At 43.0% G+C, this 27,575-nt stretch overlaps 4 protein-coding genes across 34 annotated transcripts in view; 3 read left to right on the forward strand and 1 right to left on the reverse strand.

Moving 5' to 3' along the window:
* slc12a5b (solute carrier family 12 member 5b) overlaps nt 1-9,353 on the forward strand; it is a 28,746-nt gene extending 19,393 nt beyond the window's left edge. For 2 of the 3 annotated variants that reach the window (XM_060046191.1, XM_060046192.1), the window contains exons 9-26: nt 450-617; nt 866-964; nt 1,525-1,582; nt 1,760-1,934; nt 2,066-2,184; nt 2,338-2,436; nt 2,709-2,828; nt 3,356-3,460; nt 3,888-4,056; nt 4,154-4,349; nt 5,211-5,380; nt 5,798-5,929; nt 6,189-6,296; nt 6,457-6,573; nt 6,993-7,180; nt 7,404-7,418; nt 7,537-7,670; nt 7,932-9,353. In XM_060046191.1, the coding sequence (XP_059902174.1) occupies nt 450-617; nt 866-964; nt 1,525-1,582; nt 1,760-1,934; nt 2,066-2,184; nt 2,338-2,436; nt 2,709-2,828; nt 3,356-3,460; nt 3,888-4,056; nt 4,154-4,349; nt 5,211-5,380; nt 5,798-5,929; nt 6,189-6,296; nt 6,457-6,573; nt 6,993-7,180; nt 7,404-7,418; nt 7,537-7,670; nt 7,932-8,023 (2,264 nt within the window). In that variant the 3' untranslated portion in view covers nt 8,024-9,353. Of the gene's footprint in view, nt 1-449; nt 618-865; nt 965-1,524; nt 1,583-1,759; nt 1,935-2,065; nt 2,185-2,337; nt 2,437-2,708; nt 2,829-3,355; nt 3,461-3,887; nt 4,057-4,153; nt 4,350-5,210; nt 5,381-5,797; nt 5,930-6,188; nt 6,297-6,456; nt 6,574-6,992; nt 7,181-7,318; nt 7,419-7,536; nt 7,671-7,931 lie in introns of those variants that run through there. The other variant, XR_009524700.1, reaches the window with a different exon arrangement.
* Nucleotides 9,354-9,892: 539 nt separating this feature from the next.
* On the forward strand, nt 9,893-14,761 carry LOC132453482 (ammonium transporter Rh type B-A-like). Of its 21 annotated transcripts, XM_060046503.1 has the most exons (5): nt 9,893-12,459; nt 13,211-13,265; nt 13,549-13,595; nt 14,225-14,280; nt 14,712-14,761. In XM_060046503.1, exon 1 carries the CDS (start codon nt 10,341-10,343, stop codon nt 11,769-11,771), a length of 1,431 nt encoding a protein of 476 aa, XP_059902486.1. In that variant the 5' UTR covers nt 9,893-10,340; the 3' UTR covers nt 11,772-12,459; nt 13,211-13,265; nt 13,549-13,595; nt 14,225-14,280; nt 14,712-14,761. The 21 variants fall into 21 exon arrangements, with proteins under 21 accessions (XP_059902486.1, XP_059902426.1, XP_059902468.1 ...); XM_060046443.1 differs by having other exon boundaries at nt 13,211-13,595; XM_060046485.1 differs by lacking the exon at nt 13,549-13,595 and having other exon boundaries at nt 13,211-13,506.
* Nucleotides 12,317-19,593, forward strand: LOC132453472 (RNA-binding protein 39-like). 2 transcript variants are annotated; one of them, XM_060046333.1, is made up of 15 exons: nt 12,317-12,459; nt 13,211-13,265; nt 14,712-14,761; nt 14,852-15,034; nt 15,278-15,331; nt 15,442-15,559; nt 17,038-17,190; nt 17,297-17,434; nt 17,551-17,616; nt 17,700-17,904; nt 18,365-18,451; nt 18,563-18,653; nt 18,760-18,865; nt 18,961-19,039; nt 19,144-19,593. In XM_060046333.1, the coding sequence occupies exons 2-15, from the start codon at nt 13,215-13,217 to the stop codon at nt 19,242-19,244; spliced, it is 1,482 nt and encodes a 493-aa protein (XP_059902316.1). In that variant the 5' UTR covers nt 12,317-12,459; nt 13,211-13,214; the 3' UTR covers nt 19,245-19,593. The 2 variants fall into 2 exon arrangements, with proteins under 2 accessions (XP_059902316.1, XP_059902327.1); XM_060046344.1 differs by having other exon boundaries at nt 12,319-12,459; nt 13,192-13,265.
* Nucleotides 19,594-19,841: 248 nt separating this feature from the next.
* On the reverse strand, nt 19,842-26,900 carry LOC132453428 (embryonic polyadenylate-binding protein-like). 8 transcript variants are annotated; one of them, XM_060046255.1, is made up of 17 exons: nt 26,660-26,882; nt 25,797-26,001; nt 25,357-25,550; nt 24,211-24,326; nt 23,987-24,067; nt 23,542-23,681; nt 23,329-23,423; nt 23,018-23,155; nt 22,614-22,709; nt 22,178-22,441; nt 21,800-21,887; nt 21,543-21,656; nt 21,334-21,464; nt 20,781-20,889; nt 20,550-20,680; nt 20,301-20,373; nt 19,852-20,020 (listed from the first exon to the last, which is right to left on the reverse strand). In XM_060046255.1, the coding sequence occupies exons 2-16, from the start codon at nt 25,987-25,989 to the stop codon at nt 20,314-20,316; spliced, it is 1,950 nt and encodes a 649-aa protein (XP_059902238.1). In that variant the 5' UTR covers nt 25,990-26,001; nt 26,660-26,882; the 3' UTR covers nt 19,852-20,020; nt 20,301-20,313. The 8 variants fall into 8 exon arrangements, with proteins under 8 accessions (XP_059902262.1, XP_059902238.1, XP_059902291.1 ...); XM_060046308.1 differs by lacking the exon at nt 23,987-24,067 and having other exon boundaries at nt 21,370-21,464; nt 26,660-26,900; XM_060046289.1 differs by lacking the exon at nt 23,987-24,067 and having other exon boundaries at nt 26,660-26,900.
* Nucleotides 26,901-27,575: the final 675 nt, after the last annotated feature.

Here is a 27,575-nt window from a genome sequence, read left to right on the forward strand (position 1 = left end):
ACTCTCTCCTAAGCCCTTTCTCAATCAGCCTTCTTGTCTGCACTTGTGTTCTTGTGGACTTATGAAACATCATCAGTCGCAGCACAAGTACTGTTACACTCAAAAGTCTGACTCTTGCCAAGTACACTTCAAATATTCCGCATTTGATAGCCAAGTATCCCAGAATGCATGCTGCAACAACCAGCAGCAATGGCAAAGGAGAAAATTGACAACTGTTAGTTCTATTTCTAATAAATTTGTTTGCTTTCTTTTCAAATGTTCAAGTTTCTGATGTTGAGCGTTGTCATTCATTCACCGACGACTACAGCAACAACATTTCACAGCTTCCCCGGACTTGCGTACACAGTACGCAAGTCCGAACTTGGCATACTTGGTATTGAGAAAGGCCCCTTGCTCTGTTTGTTTTCCTTTTCCCTAAGCCTCTGACTCTGTGTCCGTGTGTCCCTCAGAGAACCTGTTTGGCTACTACCTGGAGAAGGGAGTGATACTGGAGAAGAGAGGCCTGGCGTCGGTGGCGGACGAGGAGGGCCCGTCGCCGACGTCCAACCGCTACGTCATGTCCGACATCACCAGTTTCTTCACCCTGCTGGTCGGGATCTACTTCCCTTCTGTCACAGGTCAGCACATAAATATCCATCCATCATACACACACCACGTACATATCCACACATCCTTGTAACAGACGTGGTCGTGGAATCAGCTGTAGAATGAGGACTCGTCCATTCTTCCCACTTTGCCTTACTATTGACCATCTGTGACAAGGGACACTTAGAGATAACGGAGAGGATGCCTGGAGCTCAGGAAAGGCTGTTTTGGCCAGGAGTAGAAAGGCCAATAGTGGATGGATATGTCTTCTTCTGTGCAGGTATCATGGCAGGCTCTAACCGCTCTGGGGACCTGCGTGACGCCCAGAAGTCCATCCCTATCGGCACTATCGCTGCCATCAGCACCACGTCCATCGTGTGTATCCTTCAAAGTCTGGCTCAAACACCCCTTGAGTAATAAAGACATATGAATGTGTGTTTGTATCATTCACAAAAGGCTAGCTAAGCACAAACCTCCCTCGAGAATAAATGACATGAATGTGTGTTTGTATCATTGACTGAGTCTGACTAAACACAAACATCCCTTGAGTATAAAAGAGCTAATCTGAATGTCTTTTTGTATCATTCACAGAGTCTGGCTAAATGCAAACATCCCTTGAGTATAAAGACATCTGCTTGTGTGTTTGTAAGAAATCACAGAGTCAAGGTCAACACAAAATTCCCTCTAGTATGGAAGACATCTGACTGTGTGTGTGTGTGTGTGTGTGTGTGTGTGTGTGTGTGTGTGTGTGTGTGTGTGTGTGTGTGTGTGTGTGTGTGTGTGTGTGTGTGTGTGTGTGTGTGTGTGTGTGTGTGTGTGTGTGTGTGTGTGTGTGTGTGTGTGTGTGTGTGTGTGTGTGTGTGTGTGTGTGTGTGTGTGCGCGTGTGTGCGCATGTGTGGACACGTTGCATAAAAGCCATTCTTAACAGTTGATTTTAGACATGTCCTGTGTCATACTATTTGGGGCCTGCATTGAAGGGGTCGTCCTCAGAGATAAGTGAGTCTACGACCGTTACTCCAGCAATCAACACCTTGGATCTTTTCTATGACAAAACAAATGCTACCCAATAAGAACGTCTGCATGACACACCTTTTCAAGGCAGCCAACAACCAACCGTTTATAATGGGATCAGTTTGAGTCAGACCCAGCCCTTTGCCTCGGCCCTGTGCCCAGGTTTGGGGAAGGGGTGAACGGCAACCTGGTGATTGGAACGCTGGCCTGGCCGTCCCCCTGGGTCATCGTGATTGGCTCCTTCTTCTCCACCTGCGGGGCGGGCCTTCAGAGCCTGACTGGGGCCCCCCGCCTGCTGCAGGCCATCTCCCGGGACGGCATCATCCCCTTCCTGAGAGTAGGCTCACGCATCGCGTTGAAACACTTCAAAATATAGAGATACAAATCATAAACAGTGAGTGTGTGTGCGCGTCTGTGTGTGTGTGCGTCGAGGCTCCCATGTGCAAACTGTTTCCTGTGTCACTGCAGGTGTTCGGTCATGGGAAGGCCAACGGAGAGCCCACATGGGCCCTCCTCCTCACTGCTGGCATCTGTGAGATCGGCATCATCATCGCCTCCCTGGATGCAGTGGCCCCCATCCTCTCCATGTACGCCTGCATGACACACAACACATGTCCCGTTCACGTTTCTCAAGCACTCTTCATGCAATAATAGTCCCTTTGTTTGGTCTGTTTTTCTGACTTTAGGTCATGTATTAATGCTGTCTCTCTGCCTCTCCTTGTCTTTGTCTCTTGTTCTAGGTTCTTCTTGATGTGCTACATGTTTGTGAACCTGGCCTGTGCCCTGCAGACTCTGCTGAGGACGCCCAACTGGAGGCCTCGCTTCAAGTTCTACCACTGGTAGGAGGAGGATGGAACGACTAAAGGGTTTTAATAGACAATCCTCGTTTTTGTAGCATTTATCCAAATTGCAAAGTGCTTCGCCTTACTTAGCCTTAATCCCAAAACAACCTGAATTAAGGTTTTAATTGTAACTGACCTACCTCTATGGCATTGGTTCAACAGCGTGACATTAAATATGTAGCTGCCTTTTGGTGAGATGTGGCTAATGTCACGGCTAGCCCAAACATCTAGGAGCAGACAAGCATGTGATGTTCTCCTCATCCCCTCAGGGCTCTGTCCTTCCTGGGTATGACCTTGTGTCTGTCACTGATGTTCATCTGCTCCTGGCACTATGCCATTATTGCCATGGGGATTGCAACCTGCATCTACAAATACATTGAGTTCTGTGGGTAAGTGATTCATTTGTTTAACTATAGTAGTTCTCAGTCATTCATACACTACTCCATTTGCTTTTCCAGTACCATATTTGTCTTGTCAACCAACAGAACATGCCTTACTCTTTAGTTTCCTCATGACTCCTCAAATTTTTCCTCATGTTTTACGAGTTCATTTTATTCGGTAGTTTAAAGCTAGTGAACAAATATAACAAAGAAATATCTTCCCTCTGGAGCTTCTCCTCATGTTGTCTGAGTTTATTTTATTTGATAGTTTAACGTTAGTGAGCAAATAAAACAGCCAAAACCAAAACCGTCCCCATAAAGCTTCTCATCCTGTTTTCGCAGATAATTTTATGAGGTAGTGTAACGGTAGTTACCAAATAAAACAACCAAAATACCATCCATCTGGAGCTGTTGTTTTTCTTTGAGTAGTGAAGAATAGAGCCACACAAACCCCTGTCCCCCACCTTGTATGGAGAACCCTCACCGTATTTAACCGAGTGAGCCTCCTGCTGTTCTGAACGTCCTGTCCCCCACAGGGCGGAGAAGGAATGGGGGGACGGCATCCGGGGTATCTCTCTCAGCGCCGCCCGCTTCGCCCTCATGAGGCTGGAGGAGGGTCCGCCGCACACCAAGAACTGGAGGTCAGCCCCCTGGAGCCCTCAAACATCGCCATGGAAACAGTGTTTCATTTTCAGATTGCTCCCACCGCCGGCCGCTTGCACTGATGTTTCAATGAAACATCGGTCTATCTATTGCTAAATCCTGCTTCTGTTTGAATGTTTGAATGTGTTTTCCTCGCTCTTGTTACTTCTAATCCGTAAAGACATGCAGGGCCGGCTTATTAGAGACCCTGAATGGACCTTGAGACCCTCAGTTAGCGTGGTTGTCCATGCAATGGACTGACATCCAGATGAAACTAAAGGGTCAGCTGGGAAATGGATGGAGGGATGAAATAATGGATTAATCCACAGATGGACAGATCGATGGACGGATGCTTGTTGGAAATGACCATTATGTACTCATCATATGTATTCATCCTTCTGCCACTGTGTTCCTGCTGTCCATCAGACCACAGATCCTGGTCCTGGTGAGTGTGGATGCTGAACAGAACGTAGAGCAACCCCGCATACTGTCTCTGACCAATCAGCTGAAGGCGGGCAAAGGCCTGACCATCGTTGGCACCAACGTGGTGGGAACCTTCCTCAATAACTACGCTGATGCCCAGCGAGCCGACCAGGTGAGTGCTTTGTGTAGTGTAGGCGTGGCTGTTGAGGAGGGGTCTTGCATTCATGAGTCATAATGAGAGTTTCATTCTCCTGATGCGCTCCCTCCAGTCTCTGCGCAGGCTGATGGAGACGGAGCGAGTGAAAGGCTTCTCTCAGGTGGTCATCTCATCCAACCTGAGAGATGGGACGTCCCACCTGGTGCAAGTGGGCGGACTGGGAGGCCTGAAACATAATACCATTCTGGTCAGCTGGCCGCAAAACTGGAAGCATCCTGACAGTCACCTTCGACTTAAGGACTTTGTTGGTAAAGCTTTTTTTCTTATCCAGGGTGCATGCGCTGTTGCATGCAGTGCAACAGCGCCCGTTGAAGTTCAATCAATAAAGTCTGCTTGGCAGTTAATAGAGGTTTACGCCATCCGGCTTTGTTTAATTTCTTATCGTTGCCAACAGTAGGCCCTTTCCAGACTAGCAGAGAAGTGAGATATGATAGTGCTGATATGTCAATGCCCTGGAATGCACTAGACTGACCTACTTTTTTGTAATATAACTTGCCTCGTGAGGCCATATGGGCTATTCAGGTTTGAGTTTCGCATTGGATATCAGCCTGGCCCTGCATCACCTGTGGTTGATTTCCAAATATAGCGCGGCCTAACGTTGCTTAAGAAACCCAAGCCCATCAGTTTAAATAACTAGGTGATGCACTTGCTCCCTTCGCTCTTACCGTATCCGGTTAAAAGTAATGAAACAACACCTTATTCTCTGATAAAGGCCTTCTCACTCATTTCTGATGATCTTTTCACATTGTTATTCCAAGAACTTTATTCAGTTTTGATTGTTCCATTAATTTCTAGACTTTTTTGGGGCTTACCAGTTTTCTTAACTGGCTGCGGCGCACCCTGCTTTGTCATGTACTGAAGGTCCCTCCCCTTAGCACCGATAAGTCTGTCAATTTTTGAAGGCAGAGTGAATCACAGAGAGGTACTCTTCATATCACACAGCAGAGCAGGATGGTCTCACCAGGCTTCAATAAAACATCCTTAGGGACCAATATACAAATACACATCTGTGTTTCAAATGAAGGGCCGTCTCCCCTTTCCCTCATACTAAGAACATAATCCAAAATGCACTCTTTCATAACCGAGTCAACTCTGTCTTCTCTTTCCAGAGGTGGTGAGAGAGACGACCATCGCAAGTCTGGCGTTGTTGGTTCCTAAGAACATCGCCAGCTACCCATCCAACGGGGAGCGCTTCACCGAGGGCCACATCGACGTCTGGTGGATCGTCCACGACGGAGGCATGCTGATGCTGCTGCCCTTCCTGCTGCGCCAGCACAAGGTGGGCTGTTGATACAGTCTGCACACGCACACGCTTACTGTATATTTATTCATTGATGCATTTATGTCTGTGCAGTGCACCTTGTGGGTGATCTTGCCATAATGAGTGCAGCGTTGTCGTGTGCTTCATGTGTATGTTCTGTTGTGACGAACCCCATCACTTGTGTTTTGATGGGGTTGTCTGTGTGTGGTGGCAGTGACTATATAAAGACAGGTAAAGTGGTACTTCTGCACTTATGTAAAACAATTACCAGGTAAAGCTGTAAAGATCAGGTCAAACATTAACTATGAACAAACTAGTAAAGCTGTGCTTATGCAAGAACAGGTAAAATAGTAACAAGGCAATAATTCTACCAAGCGAACCCATCGAATAATTGAGTCAAAGTATTCTGTACTATTTCCTGCTTTGGGGTGACAGGTGTGGAGGAAATGCAAGATGCGCATTTTCACGGTGGCCCAGATGGACGACAACAGTATCCAGATGAAGAAAGACCTCATCACCTTCCTCTATCACCTCCGCATCGACGCTGCGGTGGAGGTCGTAGAGATGGTGAGGCACAGCATGGATCATACTCTAAGGTTTCTGAGGAGATCACACTCCTGCATGTTTCCATCACATGTGTGGATGTAGACTTGACAGTAAAAGTACCTACCGGTATATTATATCCTCTACATATAGGTATGTGCAGATGTATGTATTTTCAGTGGATAATGTTATCATTTGGGTGTAGGCGTTCCATACGCATTCAAATTTGTATTTTCTCATGGATTGTCCTTACCTTGGATGTGATCATCTTTTCCCTTTAAAGCATGATAGCGACGTCTCCGCCTACACCTACGAGAAGACTCTGGTGATGGAGCAGCGCACACAGATCCTCAAACAGATGCATCTGACCAAGAACGAGAAGGAGAGAGAGGTTTGGTCTTCATCCGTAATATGTCCTTCAAAATGTTGACAAAATGTTGACTCCACAATATTTGGATTAAAGGTCACTAATAAGGGTTCAACAGCATCGACGCTACTATGAACGTTGTGTTACACCGCCAGTGGTGCCTGATGGTTTTTGGTCACAACAGATCCAGAGCATCACAGACGTCTCCCGAGGGTCCATCCGTCGCAAGAACCCCACGAGTCTGCGTGTTCCACAGATCGGAGAGGAGGGGGCCAGCATGGCAGAAAGACCAGAGGAGGAGGTACATCAAATCATACCGATGTACTGAACATGATCCCCCTCCACCGTGCTCTGAACTCCACCTCATCAATCCAAAACATCAATGATCTCTCGCTTAACCCTTCTACGCCAGCTTTTCTTACATTCCCATTCTTTGAGGATACCATGTGTTTGTGTGTGTGTGTGTGTGTGTGTGTGTGTGTGTGTGTGTGTGTGTGTGTGTGTGTGTGTGTGTGTGTGTGTGTGTGTGTGTGTGTGTGTGTGTGTGTGTGTGTGTGTGTGTCCGTGTGTGTGTGTGTGTGTGTGTGTGTGTGTGTGTGTGTGTGTGTGTGTGTGTGTGTGTGTGTGTGTGTGAGTTTCTGACACTCTCTCTCAGCCCATCTGCCAACCTTGTCCACTGCATTGTCTTAGACCGAGGCCTTCTCCCATCCCATCACACAGATACATCTGACCCTCACCAAGAACTCTGCCCCTACGGGCCACATGTCCCACAACCCACCTGGAGGGGGTACTGCAAGCCCAGACGGTGAAGTGCAGAGGACATGGACGGACAAAGGTGGAGCAAAGGACCAGAGCCAAGCCTCAGCAGGAAAACCAGAGGCGGGGAAAGATCTCTTCAATATGAAGCCGTGAGTGAGCGGTCAGGAACATCAGCCTAGCGATACTGACGCACCGAGGCAGTAGTGGTTACAGTGGATCAATAACCATTAACATGATCAATAACATTAATCCATGTCCATTTTTGTGTTTACCAAACTGCTTTTCAGGTGTACAAGTAGTACAATACACCCTATTCTTGCCATGTCTTCCATATGAATCATTCATGATTATCCTTCTTTTGCCATGCTGCAGCGAATGGGAGCATCTGTAAGTATGGACCACACTCTTTAAGAGAATGTGAATCACAACATTTAGAGCATTTTAGATGTATAGACAACTGCCTTGTCCCACTCTATTGACTTTCTTTGGCTCCTCCCCTCCCCAGAAACCAGTTCAACTTGAGGCGCATGCACACAGCGCTGAGGCTCAATGAGGTGATCCTAAAGAAGTCCAAGGAGGCCAAGCTGGTCCTGCTCAACATGCCGGGGCCCCCAAAGAACCGCATGGGCGATGAGAACTGTATCCTTTGTGTCAGCACTTCACCATGATCAGCACAAACCAGAGCACTGCAGGCACTGAAGCAGCTGGGATTTATGTTGTGTACGGTCAGAATAATGACTCGGAAAGTCGGTTGATGTGAAGTTGGACAAAGGTTTGCTTTGATTGTCCTCAGGCTCAGCCCTTACTTGGCGGTCACTTTGGATCAAAGTGTCTGCCAAAGGGGTGAATATTAATGTCAATTAATCCATTAATTCCACTCCTTGACTCCCGGGCTCCCAGACATGGAGTTCCTGGAGGTCCTCACCGAGGGCCTCAACCGGGTCCTCCTGGTGCGTGGGGGCGGCCGTGAGGTCATCACCATCTATTCCTAAAGAGCCAATCTTTGAGCAGCACTTTCATCTGCACAGTTTCTAGATTTCCTTTGCACTATATTGACTTGTACCCTCCACTGTGACCCATTCATTACATATCAATGCAGAGCAGCCCTGCTTGTCGTCCTGTGCCAGCCTCTCTCTGCTCATAACCCCGCTGACTCCAGCTCGCCCCGCAGCCATTAACCTCTGGTGTGGTGAAACTCACCTCTCTTTTGATACTACGCACCTAGTTCCCTTAGCTAGGCCCACTCCCCCATGTTATACGATAATATCACAATGAACAATCAATCATGATAGAAGATAAGCTGTATTGTTTCAAACTATGTAGCCGGTGGGAACTTGTGAAAGCTCTCAAATGAGTCTAAATCCTTACATATGATTTACCCTGGTATTGTGGGAACCTGACTAAAAGGGTGCTTCAAATTTTATCTTGATGGTGTATTTATGCATTTGGTTAGTGTTAGAGTTTGATGTTTGAGAGTCATTAAGAAAAGAAAAGTTATTTTTGTTTTTATACTACTCTTCATTTGTTGTGGTATTTGTGCTATTTATTTTATTCACATAATTATTTAATTGTGGCTTCTTCATGGTCTTTCCTTGTCATGTTCATAGTATGAAAAGTATGGTCTTTGCATTAGGTTTATTATTGTTTTCAGGCATCATATAAATATAACATATAAGAGATGAGCACAAAGGCTGAATCACTTTCAATACATTGTTAGTGAATTAAATGATAATTACATTACATCATGGAGGATTGATAATCATTGGGGATTATTACACTCATTGTATTGTATTCACTTTTGATTACATCGTGACTTTGATGGATCAGGCAAAATTATATTATTACTCTGCCTAACCTGGTTCCACTTATAACTTCTGTTGTATGTAGCCTATTTTTTTCATTCAAATGGAAATCTGTGAATTTGTATAATAAGAGATGGAGAATATAATAATGAATTAGAGTACTTAATAACTGTATGAAAGATATAACTTTGCAAAGCATAAAAATGATAGACACCTTATTGAGTTTAAATAAGACTACACCTTTTATGTGCTTTATTTTATGCTTGATTCTATTGTATTATTAAGCCAACATGTGAAAAGTATGCATTACAAATGAAAATTTTAAACTTGGCCCAGTGGCCTTATAATAAATATCAATAACCCCAGCTCTATCATCCAAGAAAGTCTTTTGAGGGTTTGCTTATTGTACCATGCAACAAAGAGTGCATTCATGAGTCTGGAATTACAATCGCGCATATTATCCAAGACACATTTGCTTCACCATAAAGTATGTTGAATAAAGTTGGGCAATTGTATTAGACCTCTGGCTTCTCCTTTGTTTTTTGACTGAGAGGATATTTGTGTCACTGGGAGCCACACAATGTATTCAAATATATGTTCTACACATATATTTATAGATCGGTCATTTGCGTTCAGGCAAATGACCTAGGCCTTCAAAGAAATAAGTTACATAAAGTGTGTGTGTGCGTGTGTGTGTGTGTGTGTGTGTGTGTGTGTGTGTGTGTGTGTGTGTGTGTGTGTGTGTGTGTGTGTGTGTGTGTGTGTGTGTGTGTGTGTGTGTGTGTGTGTGTGTGTCTGTGTGTCTGTGTGTCTGTGTGTGTCTGTGTGTGTGTGTCCGTGTGCATGTGTGTCTTTGAATGTTTGCCTCAAACATGCTTGTTTAAGTATCAACAGTTTACATTACACAGTATATCAGTAATTTTTACTGTATTTGATGCATATTATCTGTTATAAAATTATATGAAAATAAAGGAAGGAGCTCATGAATATATTTCAAAATTACAAAAATTATGTAAGTATCATTTTTGTTCTATCTGAAGCCTGTGCCAAAGTTCAGCAATTCTGTTAGTAAAAACATTGAGTCATTTGAAAACATGTTTGCAAAGGGAATCAATAGTCCAGTTTCTGGACTAATCGGTTGATACCAGCCATAGCCGCAAACTTAATCCATATCAATGCAAAGCCTATTAATTACTTTGTGGCAACAAATATACTCCATGTGAACAAATAAACCTAAAACCATTTTATTTTCGAGATGACAGAGATTTTAGTTCTGAGCTCCTTCAACCTTTGACCTTATGACTTTATTGGCACATACCTTATGTCACTAACATCGCAATAGGGGTTGCGGCCGAAAACTATAAAATTGTGCAGGATGATCAAAGGGCATGCAGAGGTAGCTTTCCACTATCACTCATTAATGTAGGAGCATGCCTCTGAGATAGTGGTACAGAGAAACTATAAAGGCTAAAAAATGAATTGAATTTGCTTTAAAGAATCCCCAAAGATGAGGCAGCCTCAGATGAGCCTGCGCGTGGGGTTGCCTGTGTTTGTGGTGGTCACACAGCTCTTCATAGTGGTACTGTTTGCTTTATTTGTCACCTATGATGATCAGACCGATGCCAAACTGCAGGGCAATGAAACCGTCGCCATGGACAACGCCTTATACAAAGACTATCCTTTTTTCGCCGACATACAGGTGATGATATTCATCGGCTTTGGGTGTCTCCTGGCTTTCTTCCGGCAGTATGGCTTTGGGGGCATGGTGTTCAACTTCCTCACCGCCACCTTTGCCATACAGTGGGCCATCCTTGTGCAGGGGTACTTCCAGTTCAGCCATGACGGCAAGATCCACCTGGGGGTGACAAACCTGATCAACGCAGAGTTCGCCTGTGCTGCGGTCCTGATCTCCTTCGGGGCCGTGCTGGGGAAAACCAGCCCGCTGCAGCTGCTGGTCATGGCCCTGCTGGAGATCCCGGTGTACGCAGTCACAGAATGGGCCGTGCTGACCTACCTGAAGATCAACGACGCCGCTGGATGTATTCTGATCCACGTGTTCGCCTGCTACTTCGGCCTGGGCGTCACGTTTGTGTTGTACCGGCCCCGTCTGAACGAAGGCCATGCCAAGGAGGGCTCCAGCTACCAGTCAGACATCCTGTCTGCCATGGGCACCTTGTTCCTGTGGGTGTTTTGGCCCTCTTTCAACTCTGTGTTGGCGCTGAAAGGAGACGACCAGCACAGGGCCGTGCTTCACACCTTCATAGGCCTCAGCGCCTCCACGCTCACAGCGTTCGCACTCTCCTCCATGCTCAACAGGACCGGCAAGCTCACCATGGCTGACATCCAGAATGTGACTCTGGCCGGAGGGGTGGCGGTGGGGGCCTCTGTGGACATGATGATATCCCCTGCAGGGGCTTATGCTCTGGGAATGATGGGCTGCGCCGCCTGCATGCTGGGCTACAGGTACCTGACCCCTTTCTTAGCCCGCCGCCTCAGGATCCAGGACCAGTGTGGGATACACAACCTCCATGGCCTGACCGGACTCATATCCTCCACCGCGGGCATATGTGCTATACTGGTGGCTTCAGAGGAGGTCTACGGACCCAGCATGTATGAGACTTTTGCCCACATGGCACCCGTGGAAGGGGATCCAAAATTGCTGGAGCTCCAGGAGCAGATCCCGGGTCTACAGCCAGGTTTGGGAAGGACTGCCTTGGAACAGGCCATTTACCAGGTGGCGGCACTGTTATCCACTATTGTAGTGTCGGCGATAGGAGGCGTTATTACAGGATTTGTACTGAAGCTGCCCTATTTTGGATCACCACCAGATGAACTTTGTTTTGATGATGACTTGTTTTTTGAGGTCCCGCATAACTATGAGGCACCTATTACATTCAGTAATAAATGTAGGCCTACTACAGAGGATTCGGCAGCGTAATGTGTTATCTTGCTATTGAATGAATTGTAAATATATTTTTATTTTTAAATAAACAGTTTTTAACATCACAACAGATTGTAAGCACTACAATATGCCTAATGCGTTTTTTATTTCAAATGTGTTACCAACACATAACCCAATGCAATAACTATACCCTTCACACCATGGTGCTACGATATAGGAATAAGGCTGTTGCAAACCATCGGGGAGAAAATCTTTCATTGAACTCCTCGAGAGTCTATGATGTTATCAAATAAAGGTGATTAAACGTGTAATACGTTTACTTTTTGTCGTAAAATGTCAGGAGCTAGTCTAATTGTTTCCCTACGTGGAGAAAGATAATACAACGGCTACAGGTTTTAAAGTAGTGTGTAATTCTTCAAAGTACTCGCTAGATGGCAAATGACGTCTGATCGAAGTTAAATACTGTGGTATCCTGACTCGTCTGGTGGGAAACCAAACAACACCCGTGAACAGTTCTCGCGTGAGTGAGCGCAAGTTATCGCGTGACTAAGCGCCATTTGGAAATCGACCTGCTACAGTTGCTAGCCCGCAAATCATTTCGGTAGCGTTAGCAGTAGACGGTGTAACAAATACTACTGCCGGTCCTTCCAGAAGAAAGAAAAGAGCCGTGTTAACTCGGGTGTTCGATAACTTCTCACATCGAGACGCGTGTCATTTCCAAAAGGTATTGAGGGTTGTATTTTGTATTATTGTTCACAGTTTCTCGGTAGCTAGCAACAACGAACGCGCTGCTACACATGCTAATGATAAGAGTAGCAACGCGGATTTGGGGGAAGTGAGTTGACCTTAACTTCTTATTATGAAATGATTCAAGTTAGCAAGCTAGATTAATTAAAACTTTATCCAAACGGTTGGTTAGGCTTTGTCTAAATGTGCGTGTTTAGCTGGGGCGGCTGATGGGGTCAGCGTGGGGAGGGCTAACATGAGTGCAGACTCTAACGTTACAGCTTCCTATATCTGCCTCAAGAGACTGCGGACGCTGTCATTACGACCTCCTAATCGGAATCCCGCAATAGAGTGCCCGATTCAAGGAAATAAGTTTTATTGTATGTATTTAGCTTGACGTTGATGTCGATAAACACAAACGTTAACCTCTTCAGACCGTCTTGGACATCCTCTTTGAATCGGCGTGCCTTTGAATTCACACAAATCCATCTTTAACTATTAGAACTTTCTAGTCAAGTTAATGTTACTCCTACAACTTCACACCTCAGCTATGAGGTGATGTTCGTGTGACATATGCGTATAAGCATACGTACACAAAGTTGCATGTTGTTGGAAACGAGCCAAACGTGTTGGATATACTACCAACGGCATGCACACGTTAACAGTCTGGACCAACAGTTGCTTCATATCAGAAAGATAGTCGCCATTTTCTAATGTTATGAGTTTACAGGTCGTTTTCTTTCCCGCAGGGTCATGGCTGACGATTTTGAAATTGAGGCAATGCTGGAGGCTCCATTTAGAAAGGTGAGTTTCCGAACAGACGAATCCGTTTGGCTGTACACCGACATATATTGATATTACATTGATTTGTTACCCAACATGTATGTATGTATTGTGTGTGTGTGGTTTGTGAAGTTTTTCAAACGCAATACAGACTTTGAATAAATTCCCATCTATCTCTTTCTATAGACTTGCCTAATGATATCTCACCTCTTCTCCAATGAGTTCATCTTTGATTCCACTGTGAACTGTGGTAAAACGTAAGGTAGTTATGGAGTAATGTACTGATGCACTGTGGTTCCCTTAGGACTAAAAGAAACTCAACTTAACACATCCCTGTTCAGTTGCTACAAGGTGAATGCCAATGGAAGATGAGCACATTTTATCGGTGCTACAAAAGAGGCAGTATTCAGTTGTAAAAATATGCAGTTTCCCACTATTTTAAAGCATGATGAATTATATTTGTTGAAATAGATCATGCATATATGCACAATCTTGCCATATGTTTGGCATCTGTTTTCAGGTATAGTCAGATTTATGTTAACATGTTTATTGTAATTTCCTGCATTGTATACAGCAAGTTATAGATATAAAGCACTATGAACTTCCGTCATAGTAATCATAGCTGTGTTGTGCATAAAGAGCCTAGAGAGAATAACGGATTCAAATGCTTTTAACATTTAAAAAAATATGAATACTGCCTTTTTGCCTCCTCAACTGTAACTGTAATTATTTTGAGGTTTTAAAACGGTATTGAGTTTGCATGCTACACAACACCACATATTTTTCATTAGCACACAGTTAAAACAATTGCGGCTATTCAACCTCCCTTTTCAATCAAGCCATAACCGGGCTTTTGGCCGATTTTCATGTTGACACCAAAACACATTGGTAGTTTTGTATGTGGATGAACTAGTGGCTTTCTTTCCAGTTTCTGTTGGGCGTCGATGTTACTAAGCCCTGTGAATCCCTGTTTGCTTCAGGGCGAGATGTGTGACAGAGGTGGCATCGAGCTCTTACAGTTCAAGAACGAAAATGGGTGAAGATCACTGGACTGACACCAACCACACAGGATCTCTTTAGTGGCCGTTGACCATGCGTAGCCTCAGGCTTAGGCTCAGATAGTGGCATGGGTACGGCTCATTAGATTGGTGGGGGGCGGGAGAGGTTGGACCCCAGTAATGTCAAAGTTCACTGAACAATTCTATAATGTTGGTAGTCTCATAAAATGTCATTTTATCCGAGTTGCAGTGAGCACTCAACAATACTGCTAAAATGATGTTCTGGGGTAGGGTGGGAGGGGGGTTCTTTTGTGCAAGGATACCTTGTGCAGGCAGGACAGTAAATATTTGGAAGTATTGCTAATTTAATGTATTGTGCATTTTCTCTTGTCCCACCCCATCCCCCCCTTTACCTTGACGAAATGTTTCCTCTGCGTCCTCATGATGTTCTTCTATCAACCTTGCTTAGGATGAAATCAAATCCTCTCATGCAAATGGACATGAAGCTCACAGCAAGAAGTAAGCACCAAATATCTTTGCATCTTTGGATAAACTTGAGACCGCAATGGGCTCCTAGGTGTAATGTACCCATGTTGTCTTCTGTTCAAGGAAAAGAAGGAGCCGGAGCAGAAGTCCAGGGGCTTCTAAAAAAAGGAGCAGGAGTCGGGATCGAAAGAAGAACAAGAAGAGAAGCAAGAGCAGAGAGCGGAAGCGAAATGCCAGCCGGGAGCGTCACCCCCGCTCCCGCAGCAGGGATCGCCCCGGCCGCTACAGAGCTCGCAAGAGTCCCATGTATGTCTCTACACTAACCCCTTTGCACTGTGCAGCTTTTATATATGTGTATACATTATTAATGTAGGATAAATGTCTTGAAGTGATTCAGCGGTTTAGCCATCTGAAATATGCTTGTTCAAAGTGAAGTGTGAGTGGCCTCGAGTGAAGCGATTATGCTTTCTAACAAATAATTGCTGTCTATGTTTACATGGTGAGCACATCTGACATCTTTTTTTTTATTTTTTTTTTTTTACATCCCAGACGGAAACGTTCCAAAACTCGTAGCCCTGTTAAAAGAGAAAAGAGTCCAATCAGGTGAGCATTCCCGTTACGGTGAACCGTTGATGCCGTGTTGACAACGATTTATGTTCATATTTCACGAACGCCACATTTTCCATCTAACAAGCGGCTTTCTTTTCCTGAAGACAACCCATCGACAACCTCACGCCAGAGGAGAGAGACGCGCGCACCGTCTTCTGCATGCAGCTGGCTGCACGCATCCGGGCCCGTGACCTGGAGGACTTCTTCTCTGCCGTGGGGAAGGTACGTGGTGTTCTACATTATCTCAGGGCGCTTCTGCTTCATGGCAAATCAAAGCTTACTTTACACGCAACTGTACACTTGACATGTCCAGATTGTTTTTGCGTTACCTTTTTTTTTAGGGATGCACCGATATGAACATTTTGACCGATACCGATATCCGATATTGAAATTGCTGTTACGGCCGATAACCGATATTTACCGATATCGATATTGGTATAAAAACTAGTTTCTATGATGATTGTGTATACTGAAGAACATGTAAACACTGTGAATATGAAAAAGTTATTTCTTTCTTTATTTACCAAAACTTCGAAATACATTGTTTCTTCAACAAGTTACAGGGCATCCATAACAAACACAAGTTACTAACAGTGTTAGTTTTAGGCTACTTTCACAACTTGCAGCTATGAAAAAGTTTGGATCATAAATCACAATAACGATCACAAATCAAAAAATCAAAAATAAGTGTTTCAAGTTTAAGTCAATTTCAACTCAAATCTGTGAAATAGGCTAAATCAAATATATCAAGGGAGGTTGGTTGTAGTCTTTTCACTCGGTTCTAGCCCTACTGTTGATCCGGAGAACCGAGCGAAAAGACTACAACCAAATATAAACATATCCGGTTCCGGTTTCCGTTTCAATGGGATTACGGAACGCCAAATAAAACGCAACAGAAACTGTATTTCGCTACGATAATGTATATAATGATTTGACACGGCATCCTCCGCATTACTTCGGCTTTGCAAGTACTGCATATTGCAATTCGAGTACCTTAATTTGAGACCGTAAAAAACATCCAAACCGCCGACATTGATTATTTTCAGTTAAGGTGACAAACACTCCTGTACTGCCTCTCCGTGCGTCTCTGGCTGCGTCACTGACAATGTCACATGACCAAACAAGCTGCGCATGGGCAAAAAACACACACAACGGCAACTAGACTAGGAAATAAATATCGGCTGTTAATATCGGACCAGTTTTACTTATCGGGCCAATGCCGATATGTTAAAAAATGACTAACATCGGCCGATAACGATATCACTGCCGATATATCGTGCATCCCTACTTTTTTTATTTGATCTTTCCTGTGTTGTTGCTTGCTAGCTATACTACTCTATAGGGCTGTCACTTTTTATTCGAAGTTCGAATATTCGTTCGAAGGTGGGGTGAAAAGTTCGAATTCGAAGTGTAATTCTCCATTCGAACTGTAAAAATGCGCTATAAAGAAGAGAGCGGCGAGTGGCTTTTCCTCAATAAAGCGGCCCTCCTGGATCCCCGCATTCGACCCCCCAGGGGGGGGTCGAATGTATTCGAATGTATTCGAATGTATTCTAATTAATTATGGACATTCGAAATTCGTTCGAATTTCATTTTTGGAAAAAGTGACAGCCCTACTACTCTATGAGCCTCGGCAAATTGCCCCCAGTATTTTGTGATTAAAATGGATTATTTAATGGAGCGTTGCTCCCTTTCTACAGGTGAGAGATGTGAGGATGATATCAGACAGGAACTCCAGAAGATCAAAGGGGATTGCCTACATTGAGTTCCTGGAGGCCAGTTCTGTGCCTCTGGCGATTGGTTTGACTGGACAGAGACTTCTGGGAGTGCCCATCATTGTCCAGGCCTCGCAGGTGGGTCTATAATATTTTCATTTTCTGAACTGACTGAATGCCTATTAGTTCCTGGGTCTGTGAATATCAAGTGGTTTGAAATGACATTGTCTGCATATATTCACAGGCAGAGAAAAACAGAGCAGCCGCCATGGCAAACAACCTGCAGAAGGGCAGTGCTGGTCCAATGCGGCTCTACGTCGGCTCCCTGCACTTCAACATCACAGAGGACATGCTGCGGGGAATATTCGAGCCTTTTGGCAGGGTAAATTAAAGCCAGTTAACTGACAACTGCTCTTACTCTTATTTCACTCGCTTTTCAAATGAATGCTTGCAGTATACTGCTTCGACTGGTTGTAACGCTGAATCTTTCTCCCTAAGATTGAAGGCATACAGCTCATGATGGACAGTGAAACTGGTCGATCCAAAGGATACGGCTTCATATCAGTAAGTACAAGTAGCTTGTGGATTTGTTCAGGTTTTTGCCCCAGTCTTGTTGATGTCTAATGGTACATGACGTGTGTGTGAAGTTTGCAGACGCAGAATGTGCGAAAAAGGCCCTAGAGCAGCTAAATGGCTTTGAGCTGGCCGGGCGGCCGATGAAAGTAGGCCACGTGACGGAGCGGACGGACGCATCCACCGCCAGCTCTTTTCTGGACAACGACGAGTTGGAGAGGACTGGCATCGACCTGGGCACCACAGGCCGGCTGCAGCTTATGGCCAGATTAGCAGAAGGTAAATTACCACCCACGAGGACGATGCTCCGAGCCCTTTGGGGACACGGAGAGACGCGTAGAAGTTGAATGTTGTCCGTTTTGCAAGATAAAGCTAAACTTTTATGAGTTTTTTTTATTTGTACATTTTTAATTGTCAGACAGAAAAATTAACCCAGTGGCAGGTTTACACAACCACCGCTTTGGGTCTTTTGCAAACTTCTCTTGCATGGTAGGCAAGTAGCACAATAGAGGCTTATTGCAGTAACAGATGTCTCTTCTGTTACTGTAATTTATCTCAAGTATAGAAGGTAATTTCCCTGCCATGCAAAACGTAAATAAATATTCTATTAATTTTTTAGTTTGTGAATTTTAATGTTCTTGTTTCCTTTTAACAATAATTGTATGACACTTAAGACCTTTTTAGATTGCCAATGTAGATGGTCATTTACAGCTCTTAAAATGTGTCTTCCTCTCTGTAGGTACTGGTCTGAAGATCCCTGCGGCTGCACAGCAGGCCCTGCAGATGACTGGTTCCATTCCCTTTGGAAACATGAATGCCTCATCATGTAAGTTCCACAAAGTTGTTCCATGTCATTATTTAGCCAAAAAAACTCCACATTTGTGAAGACGGTGCATTGAAGCATTCAGCAACTTAAATCTTTTTATCCACTTTACAGCTGCTGCAACTCCAGCACAGGCGTTAAACCTCCCATCACAGCCTCTGGCAACACACTGTCTGCAGTTGTCAAACATGTTCAACCCCCAGGCGTAAGGCTTTACATAATGCAACATCAGTAAATAAGGCATTGTTGATCCCAGTCATGGCTCCAAAGGAACCAAGTTCATGATCTCCTTTTTTATTTCTTCTGTTTAGGGAAAATGACCCCGGCTGGGACACTGAGATCAAAGATGATGTCATTGAGGAATGCAACAAACATGGCGGAATAGTTCACACATACGTCGATAAGAACTCTGCTCAAGTGAGTTCAAGCACAAAGGGCATTCCATTTCTAGTGTTTTTTTATCCATTACAATCATGCATGTGTAACCATTCTCTTCTTTACTCCTCCCATAGGGAAATGTCTACGTAAAATGCCCTTCCATACCTGCAGCGATGGCTACCGTTAATGCCCTTCATGGACGATGGTTTGCTGGTATGTACTCTTGACCTTTTGTGCGTCTTTCCTGTATGGATTTTAAATACGGACGCATGTGGCTCAATTGTCATATTCCTAATCCTGTTTTTTTTATCCTCTAGGTAAAATGATCACTGCAGCATACGTCCCGTTACCAACATATCATAACCTTTTCCCTGATTCAGTAATGGCAAATCAACTACTGGTGCCAACACGCAGATAGGTCTGAAGAACTTGTTAAACACAATGTATATACAGAAGTTTTTTTTTTTTTTGCATACCTCGGTCTTAGATTGGTTGAAATAAGATGGTCATAAATTAATACTGCCATCTGTTCTGTTAGCCTGTCCATTTTAATGTCAAATTCTGGGTTTGTAATGTAAATAACAACCACAAACGAAATTCACTGTAATTTTTTATTCCCATTCTTACCTGCCCTACCTAACCAGCAGACTTATTATGTTAAGATTAATAAAACAGATTGTTTAAAGCAACCAATCCATGTTGAGTAGGTGATGCAAGACCTGATTTGGGGAGTACATTTATTTGCAATAAACTTGCCAAAAACAGTGCATGTGTTCTATTTTGGACTACTTTCGTACATACAGTATGGGGGCCATCTGAGATAAAAATGTAACAAGTCCAGCCACTCTCCCAGTTAAAAATATAGGAATGTCTCAGCCACCACTTCTACACATTTATCATTGCTGGACTAGGTCAAACTAGCTAATTTACTTTAGTTGGAGTACTCTAAGCACGTGGGCTCCAAGCCATAGGCTATTTATGCAGTTAAAATGATGGATCACATTTCTTTTGAATAGACGATCAGACAATTATTATATTGCAGTTTTTTTAATCAAACAAAGGTACCATTGCAACAGCAAAATGGTTTAACAAACTTCTTAATTAAATTGAACACTTACAAAGTACCAATTCGTTTTCCTTAACATTTTACTATTTTTTTTTCTGATTTACTTTTCAACTTCTTCAGAGATCTGTCTGAGAGGAAAACATAAATAAACTCAGTTCGATAATGTGAGAGTTTATATCGTAGCAAACCCTTACAAGCCTGAATGGCAAAAGTATCGGCAAAAAATATCACTGATATTATTAGAGCCCTTCTATTACCCTGTACAAAACCAAAGGGAGTGGTGTTAGTGAGGGTAATGGAAAACAACACTGGAGAAGTCCAGGAAGCGTGACTACGGAAAACTTGTGAGGCAAGACAGCAGCAATACTAGAACCTGGAATGATGTAATCCTAAAAAGTGGCAGCGGACCTGAAGAGGTTCTTTACTTGGAAGAGCATTCTTGTGCTTGGTGAGCCTGAAGCACAGCGACCGCCTCCTCCACCTGATGAGGTTTGAGCCACATAGATTAAATCAATTTGTGCTGATTAAGAAATGCTTATGAATAAATAACAGCACGACTACATAAGTAATCAAACAAATATAACTTTTTTTTTTGCTTAGGCTTGTTAAACAAGAACTACTCATGCCTGTTAAAGAGTATGGAAATATGAAGCGTGCCTTAGAGTGCAGCGACTCGGGGGACTCCAGCATGTGGAGCAGCTCCGAGTTATCAATCTCCAGCAGCATCCCAGTGATTTTCCCAGCGAGAATGGGGTGAAGTGCCTGGATCAGCGGGTACAACCGCTCACCTTCAAATAGGATGTTGCCAACAGGAGGAGGGATTATAAAAGGAGAATCAACTGAATGCCTGTATGGATTGAATGGACAGGATTGTTAGGCCATACACACCCAGAAGCTGTTTCTGGTCCATGGGAGGAGCGGAGGCCAACATTGAGGCGGTGAGAGGCTCCTGGCCTCTGATTTGCACAGCAGGCTCCATTGAAGATATAGGGACGGCCTTGCACCACAAAAACACAGGAAACTACTTCATAACAAGCAATGTTACTGGAAGGGTCTTGTCCCACATTTAAACAACCAGCCATGAATGCAAGAGAATCATGTTTATAATTTCAACTCAATGTGGGATATATGAATGTTAATCATGGGTGTGGGTCAGTGTACAGCTAAAAATGGATTGTTTTTACAGTGGTCAAACCGTTTTAACAAAATGTTTCATAATTTATCTCCCCAGAAAGGATGTCGGAACTTTCACTACCACTATAAACCCTCCATTTATTAACATGATTGCCTTTTTTTAATATTTCCACTGTTTTATGGTCCCAGTAGAGTCAAGACTATTTTGACAAATAGAGTCTGCTACCCAAATTGATGTAGCAGACTCACTCCCACTCCCCAAAATAACTCAAATCATACAACAGTCGAACGTGACACTGAAGAGTACCTGCAGTCTTGCCATAGACACAGGGACAGTAATGACCTGCAGGGTATTCCTAATGGAAGGGGAGTACTTGTACTGGCTGCCTCTGGCAGCAAAGTCATTCCGGCCGCCCATTGTCTGGGTTCCAATATTAGCTAAGAATCAAATAACGTCATGGTTAGTAGCAAACCTGATGATCTTTCTTTACAAAAACAATTGAGCAAGGAACCTACTTGTTTTTTGGTACTTCACGTTAGGAACTTGGGTGGAAGCCTGCCTGACCGTTGCAATGGGTGTGGCCGTACGCCTGGGAATGGCTGCTCCCACCAGCTGGGGAGAGTAAGGACCTATGGGGGCAACATGATAATGCACAAATGCTTTTTGACACACTTAAAAAGAACTGCCCAAGCTAGGGTAACTGCTCTAGCAGAGATATGGAAAAGGAGACGACAGCAATGACGGCTAATGATGCCGTTTAACTTCCTCGAACCTTGAGCTCTAGGTGGCTGTGTGGTCCAGCGAGGCGCAGCTCTGATTCCACTGACCGGACTGGGGTTGTAGAATGAGCGGCTAGGAGGCTGAGCAAAATAAAAAGTCATTCAGGTATCATCTAAACATTGTCCAATTTAATTTACAATACATTGACAATGGACCCTTTCACAGGTCGGCATAATGTTAAAATTACTTCCCCCGTTCCTTTTATTTTTAGAACTTTAAAGTATATTCAATGGACCAGTTGAGTCTATACTGGTGCACTGCTGTAGCTCAATCAAAAAGACCCCCAATTAATGTTATGACCGTCACCCATGGTTATCCTACTATGAAAAGGGCCAGTTACACCGGACTGCGTTTCATGGGAGAACCCTACCTGTGGCACAGTAGAGACATAGTAGCCGGTCTGCTGGTACGAGTCAATGATGGGGCTTGGCATGGACCTGACGGTGGACAGTCTCTGCAGGTACTTGTTGGTGAGGATGGCTTTGCGCTCCTCCTTGCGTTGAGCCAGTGCAACGTACAGCGGCTTGGTTGCAACAATACGCCCGTTCATCTCAGTTACCGCTTTGGTTGCTTCTTCAGGTGATGAGAAACACACAAAGCCAAAGCCCTTGCTCTGGCATCCATCCGTCATAACCTACAGAAAGCAAGAATTATTGGTTAAAAAGAGTTGATACTAGAATGCCTTGCATGAATCCAGTTCATTTAGGAGTGAGATGGTTGTTGCATGATCAGGCAACATTTAGTTAAATGTAAATAAATAAAAACAGAGCAAGCCCACTCTTGAAGGGCTGCCAATAAGGCGGTACCTTTGCACTGGTAATAGTCCCGTAAGGGGAAAACTCCTTTCTGAGTCTCTCATCATTAATCGTGTCATCCAGGTTCTTCACGTACAGATTCACTCCCTGCCACCAGACAGGGGGTAGAAAAAAAAAGTATCCAGAACGTCAGGAAAATTCTAACAGATCAGCATGACTTAAACTCCACTTTACTACGTTAACACATCATATTTGCTTTAAAGCATTATCACTTAAAAATACTTAGAGGTACTAAACTGAATATGCAGCCTACCGTCAGCATAAACGGATATCAATCAGGTAATTTGCTGAAGCAAAAAATATCAATAATAATTTGTTAAGGTTATCCAGCACTGAGGCCCCTTGCTTCTTTTTAAACAGAAGTTTACGAGATTTGAAATTAAAATGTAGTGTACCTGGTAGCGCTGTATGCGGTCCTGTTTAATCTGGTCAAATTTGCGCTTGAGTTCTCCCTGTCGCTCTGTCCTCTTCTGTGCTCGACCAACGTAAAGGATTTTCCCAGTCAGATCTTTTCCATTCATCTCCTCAACTGCCTGGGAACACAGACAATACAAACAAGGAAATAATGAGTTTATGGAAGAGGTTAATTCGTGATTTAGCAACAAGAGACACTTTGCAGCCGCCACTTCTTTACTGAAACTTGTTGCACACCAGTTTCAATGGGTCTGAGGACTCTCACACAACAGCTGGTGTTCAATCTCCCAACCTTTTGAGCGTCCATGTGGTTCCCATAGTTGACAAAGCCAAATCCACGGGAACGGCCCCTCTCATCCTTCATCACTCTCACACTGAGGGTCTTACCTGAGAGTAAAGGAATGCAACCGGTTAATTCACAGACGAGCACAATCTGTGTGGATTGTTGCCTTGATTGCAATTTCATCCTCCAAGCCTGTATGCCCAAGATAAGGAAAGTAATTACCAAACTTAGAGAAAAGTTCCTTGAGTTTTTCATCAGTGTATTCTTCCCCGAAGTTTTTGATGTAGACATTGGTGAACTTCATGGCTTTGGCCCCAAACTCACTCTCCCTTTCTTTCCGGGACTTGAAGTGGCCCACAAATCTACAAATAAAACAAATCACAAAGTCGCAATAACTGCAGGACAGAAGGACATTGGTCGTTTAGTAGACAAGTAGTAAACAGGATGGAGTGAAGTAATTTAACATCACAAACAGAGTTGAAAAATGATAGGAACATCATTTCTTTTTTTCTGTAAAATGTTTTTGCTGGCTTAGTAAGATACTCACTTTCTCTTATGATTCTGTCTCTGGCAATGATAACCACAAATATTCAATTTGGAACACACACACAAACACACACACACACACACACACACACACGTCTATATATCCTTCTAATTCACTGACCTACTCAGGGATAACTGACATTTTTCACCCAGGAAATGGCCCTTTCGCTTGAACATGTCCAACTCACTCCCTGCCTCTTGACTGAGCAAAAAAAAAAGTTTAATAATTTACAGGGCGGTCCTACAAAGTCAATGTTAATCAGCCTAACTGGTCCCAACATCTACAACTTACATACACAGTACATAATGTTTTTAAAATGTATTAATAATTTTGTATCAACTCACACTTTGCGATCATTCAAAAGCATCCCATTTATGGTTTCTATGGCACGGTTTGCTGCCTCTTGTGTCTCAAAGTGGACAAAGCCATAGCCTTTTGAGCCTTTCTCGTCACAAACAACCTGGGAACAAAATTATTCATACATATTAAAAACATTCTGGAAGAAAATGACTGTAAACAAGTGTAAAGCACCTTATATGAGTTGATGGTGATGACTCTTAGTATGTACCAGAATGTAAATTTGTATTGATTTTCCAAGAACAAAATTATGTTGACATAACAGTAAACACATCATGAGCCTTCAGCCTCAGCTTTGCCAGCATGACCAATGAATTCCAATAGAGTTTATGGTAAAAAGTCAACCTAGCACTGATGCTGCCCTGGGAAGAGCAGAAAGCTTGGCATTCTTCCTTGCGGCTGTTCTCAAAAGTTCAAAACAGTAGTTCCAAACTTTCAAAGCATGTCCAATCAGAAAACCCCTATGTTTGACTTTCAAAACAAAGCTCTAGTTTGATATAAAAAAAAAAAAAGAATATACATTTTATGCATTGGGTTTACTTTACTAATCCATTTCTAATTTTCTAATTCGAAACACTATAGTGATCAGCAGTAGGAATATCAATTCCCTTTAACTTTTAGAATATAAAAATCAGTGCTTTGTAGGAGCAGTATTGGCAGAAATTATAGATTTGTCTTCTTGGGTAAGTCTCTACAAGTATTTTAACAAGTTTGGGCAGTTTCCCCCGCTTCTTAATGGACTTGCCCCTCAAACTTGAATGGGGAGCATCCATCTTCTATCCATCAATCTATCCTCAGGTGTCTATAGATGTTCTTTATAGGAATGTTCCTTACAAACATTTCCCTGACGGTTAACCAGGTGTTTGGTCAACAAGTAGTGGACATACAAAGAAAATTAAAATGTATGTATTTCAATTGTATTACCCTTCAATGCAATTAATGGTCCTGCCTATGACACGAGTGATTCCTGACAGAACGGTATAATGGGTTAATTGTAGGGAAACTACCTCAGGAAATCTAAACACAACCAGATACATTTGCATTGGGTTGTAAACATGTGGCCTTTCCATTATACATTTTTAATTAAATTGAACAAAACGTACTGTTAAATAAATTGGGCATAATCCACTTACCTTGCAGGACAAAATATTCCCAAAGGCTGAGAATGTGTCATACAGGGCCTTGTTGTCAATGGAATCATCCATGTTTTTGATGAACACATTTCCCACACCCGATTTCCTCAGTCCTGGGTCCCGCTGAGACCACATTATTCTGATGGGACGACCCTTGATCACTTCATAGTTCATTGTATCCAAGGCACACTCAGCTAGAAAAATAAAATAAAATAGTATGTAGGAGAATGATAAGGCTCAATGGGTTAAATCTTGTTTTCAATGAGTGTTAAAGTTACTTTATAATAGCATACTCTAGTATAAAGTTAACCAGTAAAATAAATTATGAAATGAGTGACCGAATTTACAAACAGATTTATTTATTCATAAGTATTTACATTTGTATTTTAAACGGAATGTTTTACTGCCATGCCAATTGTGAATGCCATTGTGTACTGTACCATCAGCTGGTTGCTGGAAATTTATGTATGCATATCCTAGAGATCGGCGTGTGATGAGGTCGCGGCACACCCGAATCGACATGATTGGCCCTGCAGGTGAGAACTTCTGGTACAGCATGGCCTCTGTCACGTCAGCATGTAGGTCCCCTACATACAGTGAAGCTAGAGGGTAGGCTGGTCCATTAGCGTTCATCTTGGATGGCAACTGGAAAATAAATAAGCCATACAAGTAATATTAAAAAAAAATCAATCTGAATTCAGTAGCCTCTAGCTTTTAAATATATATAGGAAAAAATGGTTTTGAGGAGTTTTGTAAATTCCGCATGCAATGGCTGATTCACTAGTTGAATACTTAAAAAGAAACAGGATAACAATAATAGGTTATTATTATTGCAAGCTTTATAATAATTCTGCATAATTAAAAAAATGGTGCAGTTTAGTTTATTATGCTAAAAGTTATCACCAAATTAATATTGAGGTTTGGACCCTGTCACCATAATGGACACATTACAAATAATTCCACATGGCCAAAAAAAATCTTTACACTTGCATTTTTAATTTTAGTGTCAAGTGTTTTTTGGTGGTCCTGCAGTAAAAACGGTTGGCCTAAAGACGGAATGCTATAAGTTAGCTGATTCACTCTGATGCTAGCTCACTTCATGACGAGGAGAGAACACGGCAATGTTAACAGTCACATTTCAGGTGAAACTACATATAACTGATACATGGTACGTTAATCAACGTTTGTAGTTAATTTGGTATGGTCCTAACTACATCGTATCGATAAAACGAAATAAACCCACTCTAACGGGACGAGAGCCTCGTTAACTCGACGAGAAGCGACCGAAGTGAACTTTTCTTACTGTTAAATGGCCGACGGCGATCTGCGGGTCGATGTTGTATAGGTTTTTCCCAAAAGTATGCCTTCAGTGCGTCGCCTCAGGACAATAAAACTATACTTTCATTGTAATTATAAGGTGAAACACCTGCCAGTCGTCCGCCGCGGAGCACGCCGCTGTAGGTGAAGTTATCGAACTTGACGACCCACGCTGCCCACGCAGCGCGCTCAACGTATTAAACTACGCAAGAGAAAATAGTTCTGTGCCTGAGCCGCTTCATCCGACTTTTCAAACTAATTTGGGGACATTTCTGATTCATTTAATGAAACTGATTTAAAAGAACTGCTACTGTAGGCCTATTTATTTTTACTTGGAATCATCTATTTCGATTTTTGTTACAGTAGAGCAACTATTTAATTGTCGCTGCAATTGCAAATAGCTACTTTGGGGAAAGAAAGACATCTTGCTTTTTATCTTAAACGAAACTTTTATTTCACTGAATGGTCTTTGACACTTTCCTATTTCTTACACGTATAGTGAAACTAGAATGATTTTAAAGATACATACACAAATCTAGAATTACACCAACCATTGTTTATCTCCATTTCATCATTGCTTTAGAGCTATTCTAAGTTTTCACAACCACGTGTGTGCACTGGGTAATAGACTGTTACAGAAGCAATTTTAACCAGAAGACTTGTCAATAAAAACAAAGCAAATTGAGATAGCCGATATACAGACAGACTTTGTTCCACATTCACTAACTGCATTTCCATCAAGCAGAGATAAGAGAAATGTACTTATTTTCAATAACTTCAAATTCATTGGAACCTTGTCAGCAGACAGACCATCAGCCGTGTATGGGGAATGTAGTGGTGACAAATGGTATTGTGACACTTGGCTTCTTCCATTAGAAAGGGCTTCTCCAATTATTTATCTT

This window comes from Gadus macrocephalus, chromosome 1 (genome assembly GCF_031168955.1).
Source record: "Gadus macrocephalus chromosome 1, ASM3116895v1".
NCBI lineage: Eukaryota > Metazoa > Chordata > Actinopteri > Gadiformes > Gadidae > Gadus > Gadus macrocephalus.

Excerpts from the sequence above, each read along its gene's own strand:
- LOC132453482 (XM_060046365.1), top strand. The coding sequence starts at position 10,341 with ATGAGGCAGCCTCAGATGAGCCTGCGCGTGGGGTTGCCTGTGTTTGTG.
- LOC132453472 (XM_060046333.1), top strand. The coding sequence starts at position 13,215 with ATGGCTGACGATTTTGAAATTGAGGCAATGCTGGAGGCTCCATTTAGA. Across the intron at positions 13,266-14,711 it reads TGGAGGCTCCATTTAGAAAG|GATGAAATCAAATCCTCTCA; the intron begins GTGAGTTTCCGA and ends AACCTTGCTTAG. Across the intron at positions 17,617-17,699 it reads AAGGATACGGCTTCATATCA|TTTGCAGACGCAGAATGTGC; the intron begins GTAAGTACAAGT and ends GTGTGTGTGAAG.
- LOC132453428 (XM_060046255.1), bottom strand. The coding sequence starts at position 25,989 with ATGAACGCTAATGGACCAGCCTACCCTCTAGCTTCACTGTATGTAGGG. Across the intron at positions 21,888-22,177 it reads ATGTCTCTACTGTGCCACAG|CCTCCTAGCCGCTCATTCTA; the intron begins GTAGGGTTCTCC and ends TATTTTGCTCAG. Across the intron at positions 20,374-20,549 it reads CCGAGTCGCTGCACTCTAAG|GTGGAGGAGGCGGTCGCTGT; the intron begins GCACGCTTCATA and ends AAACCTCATCAG.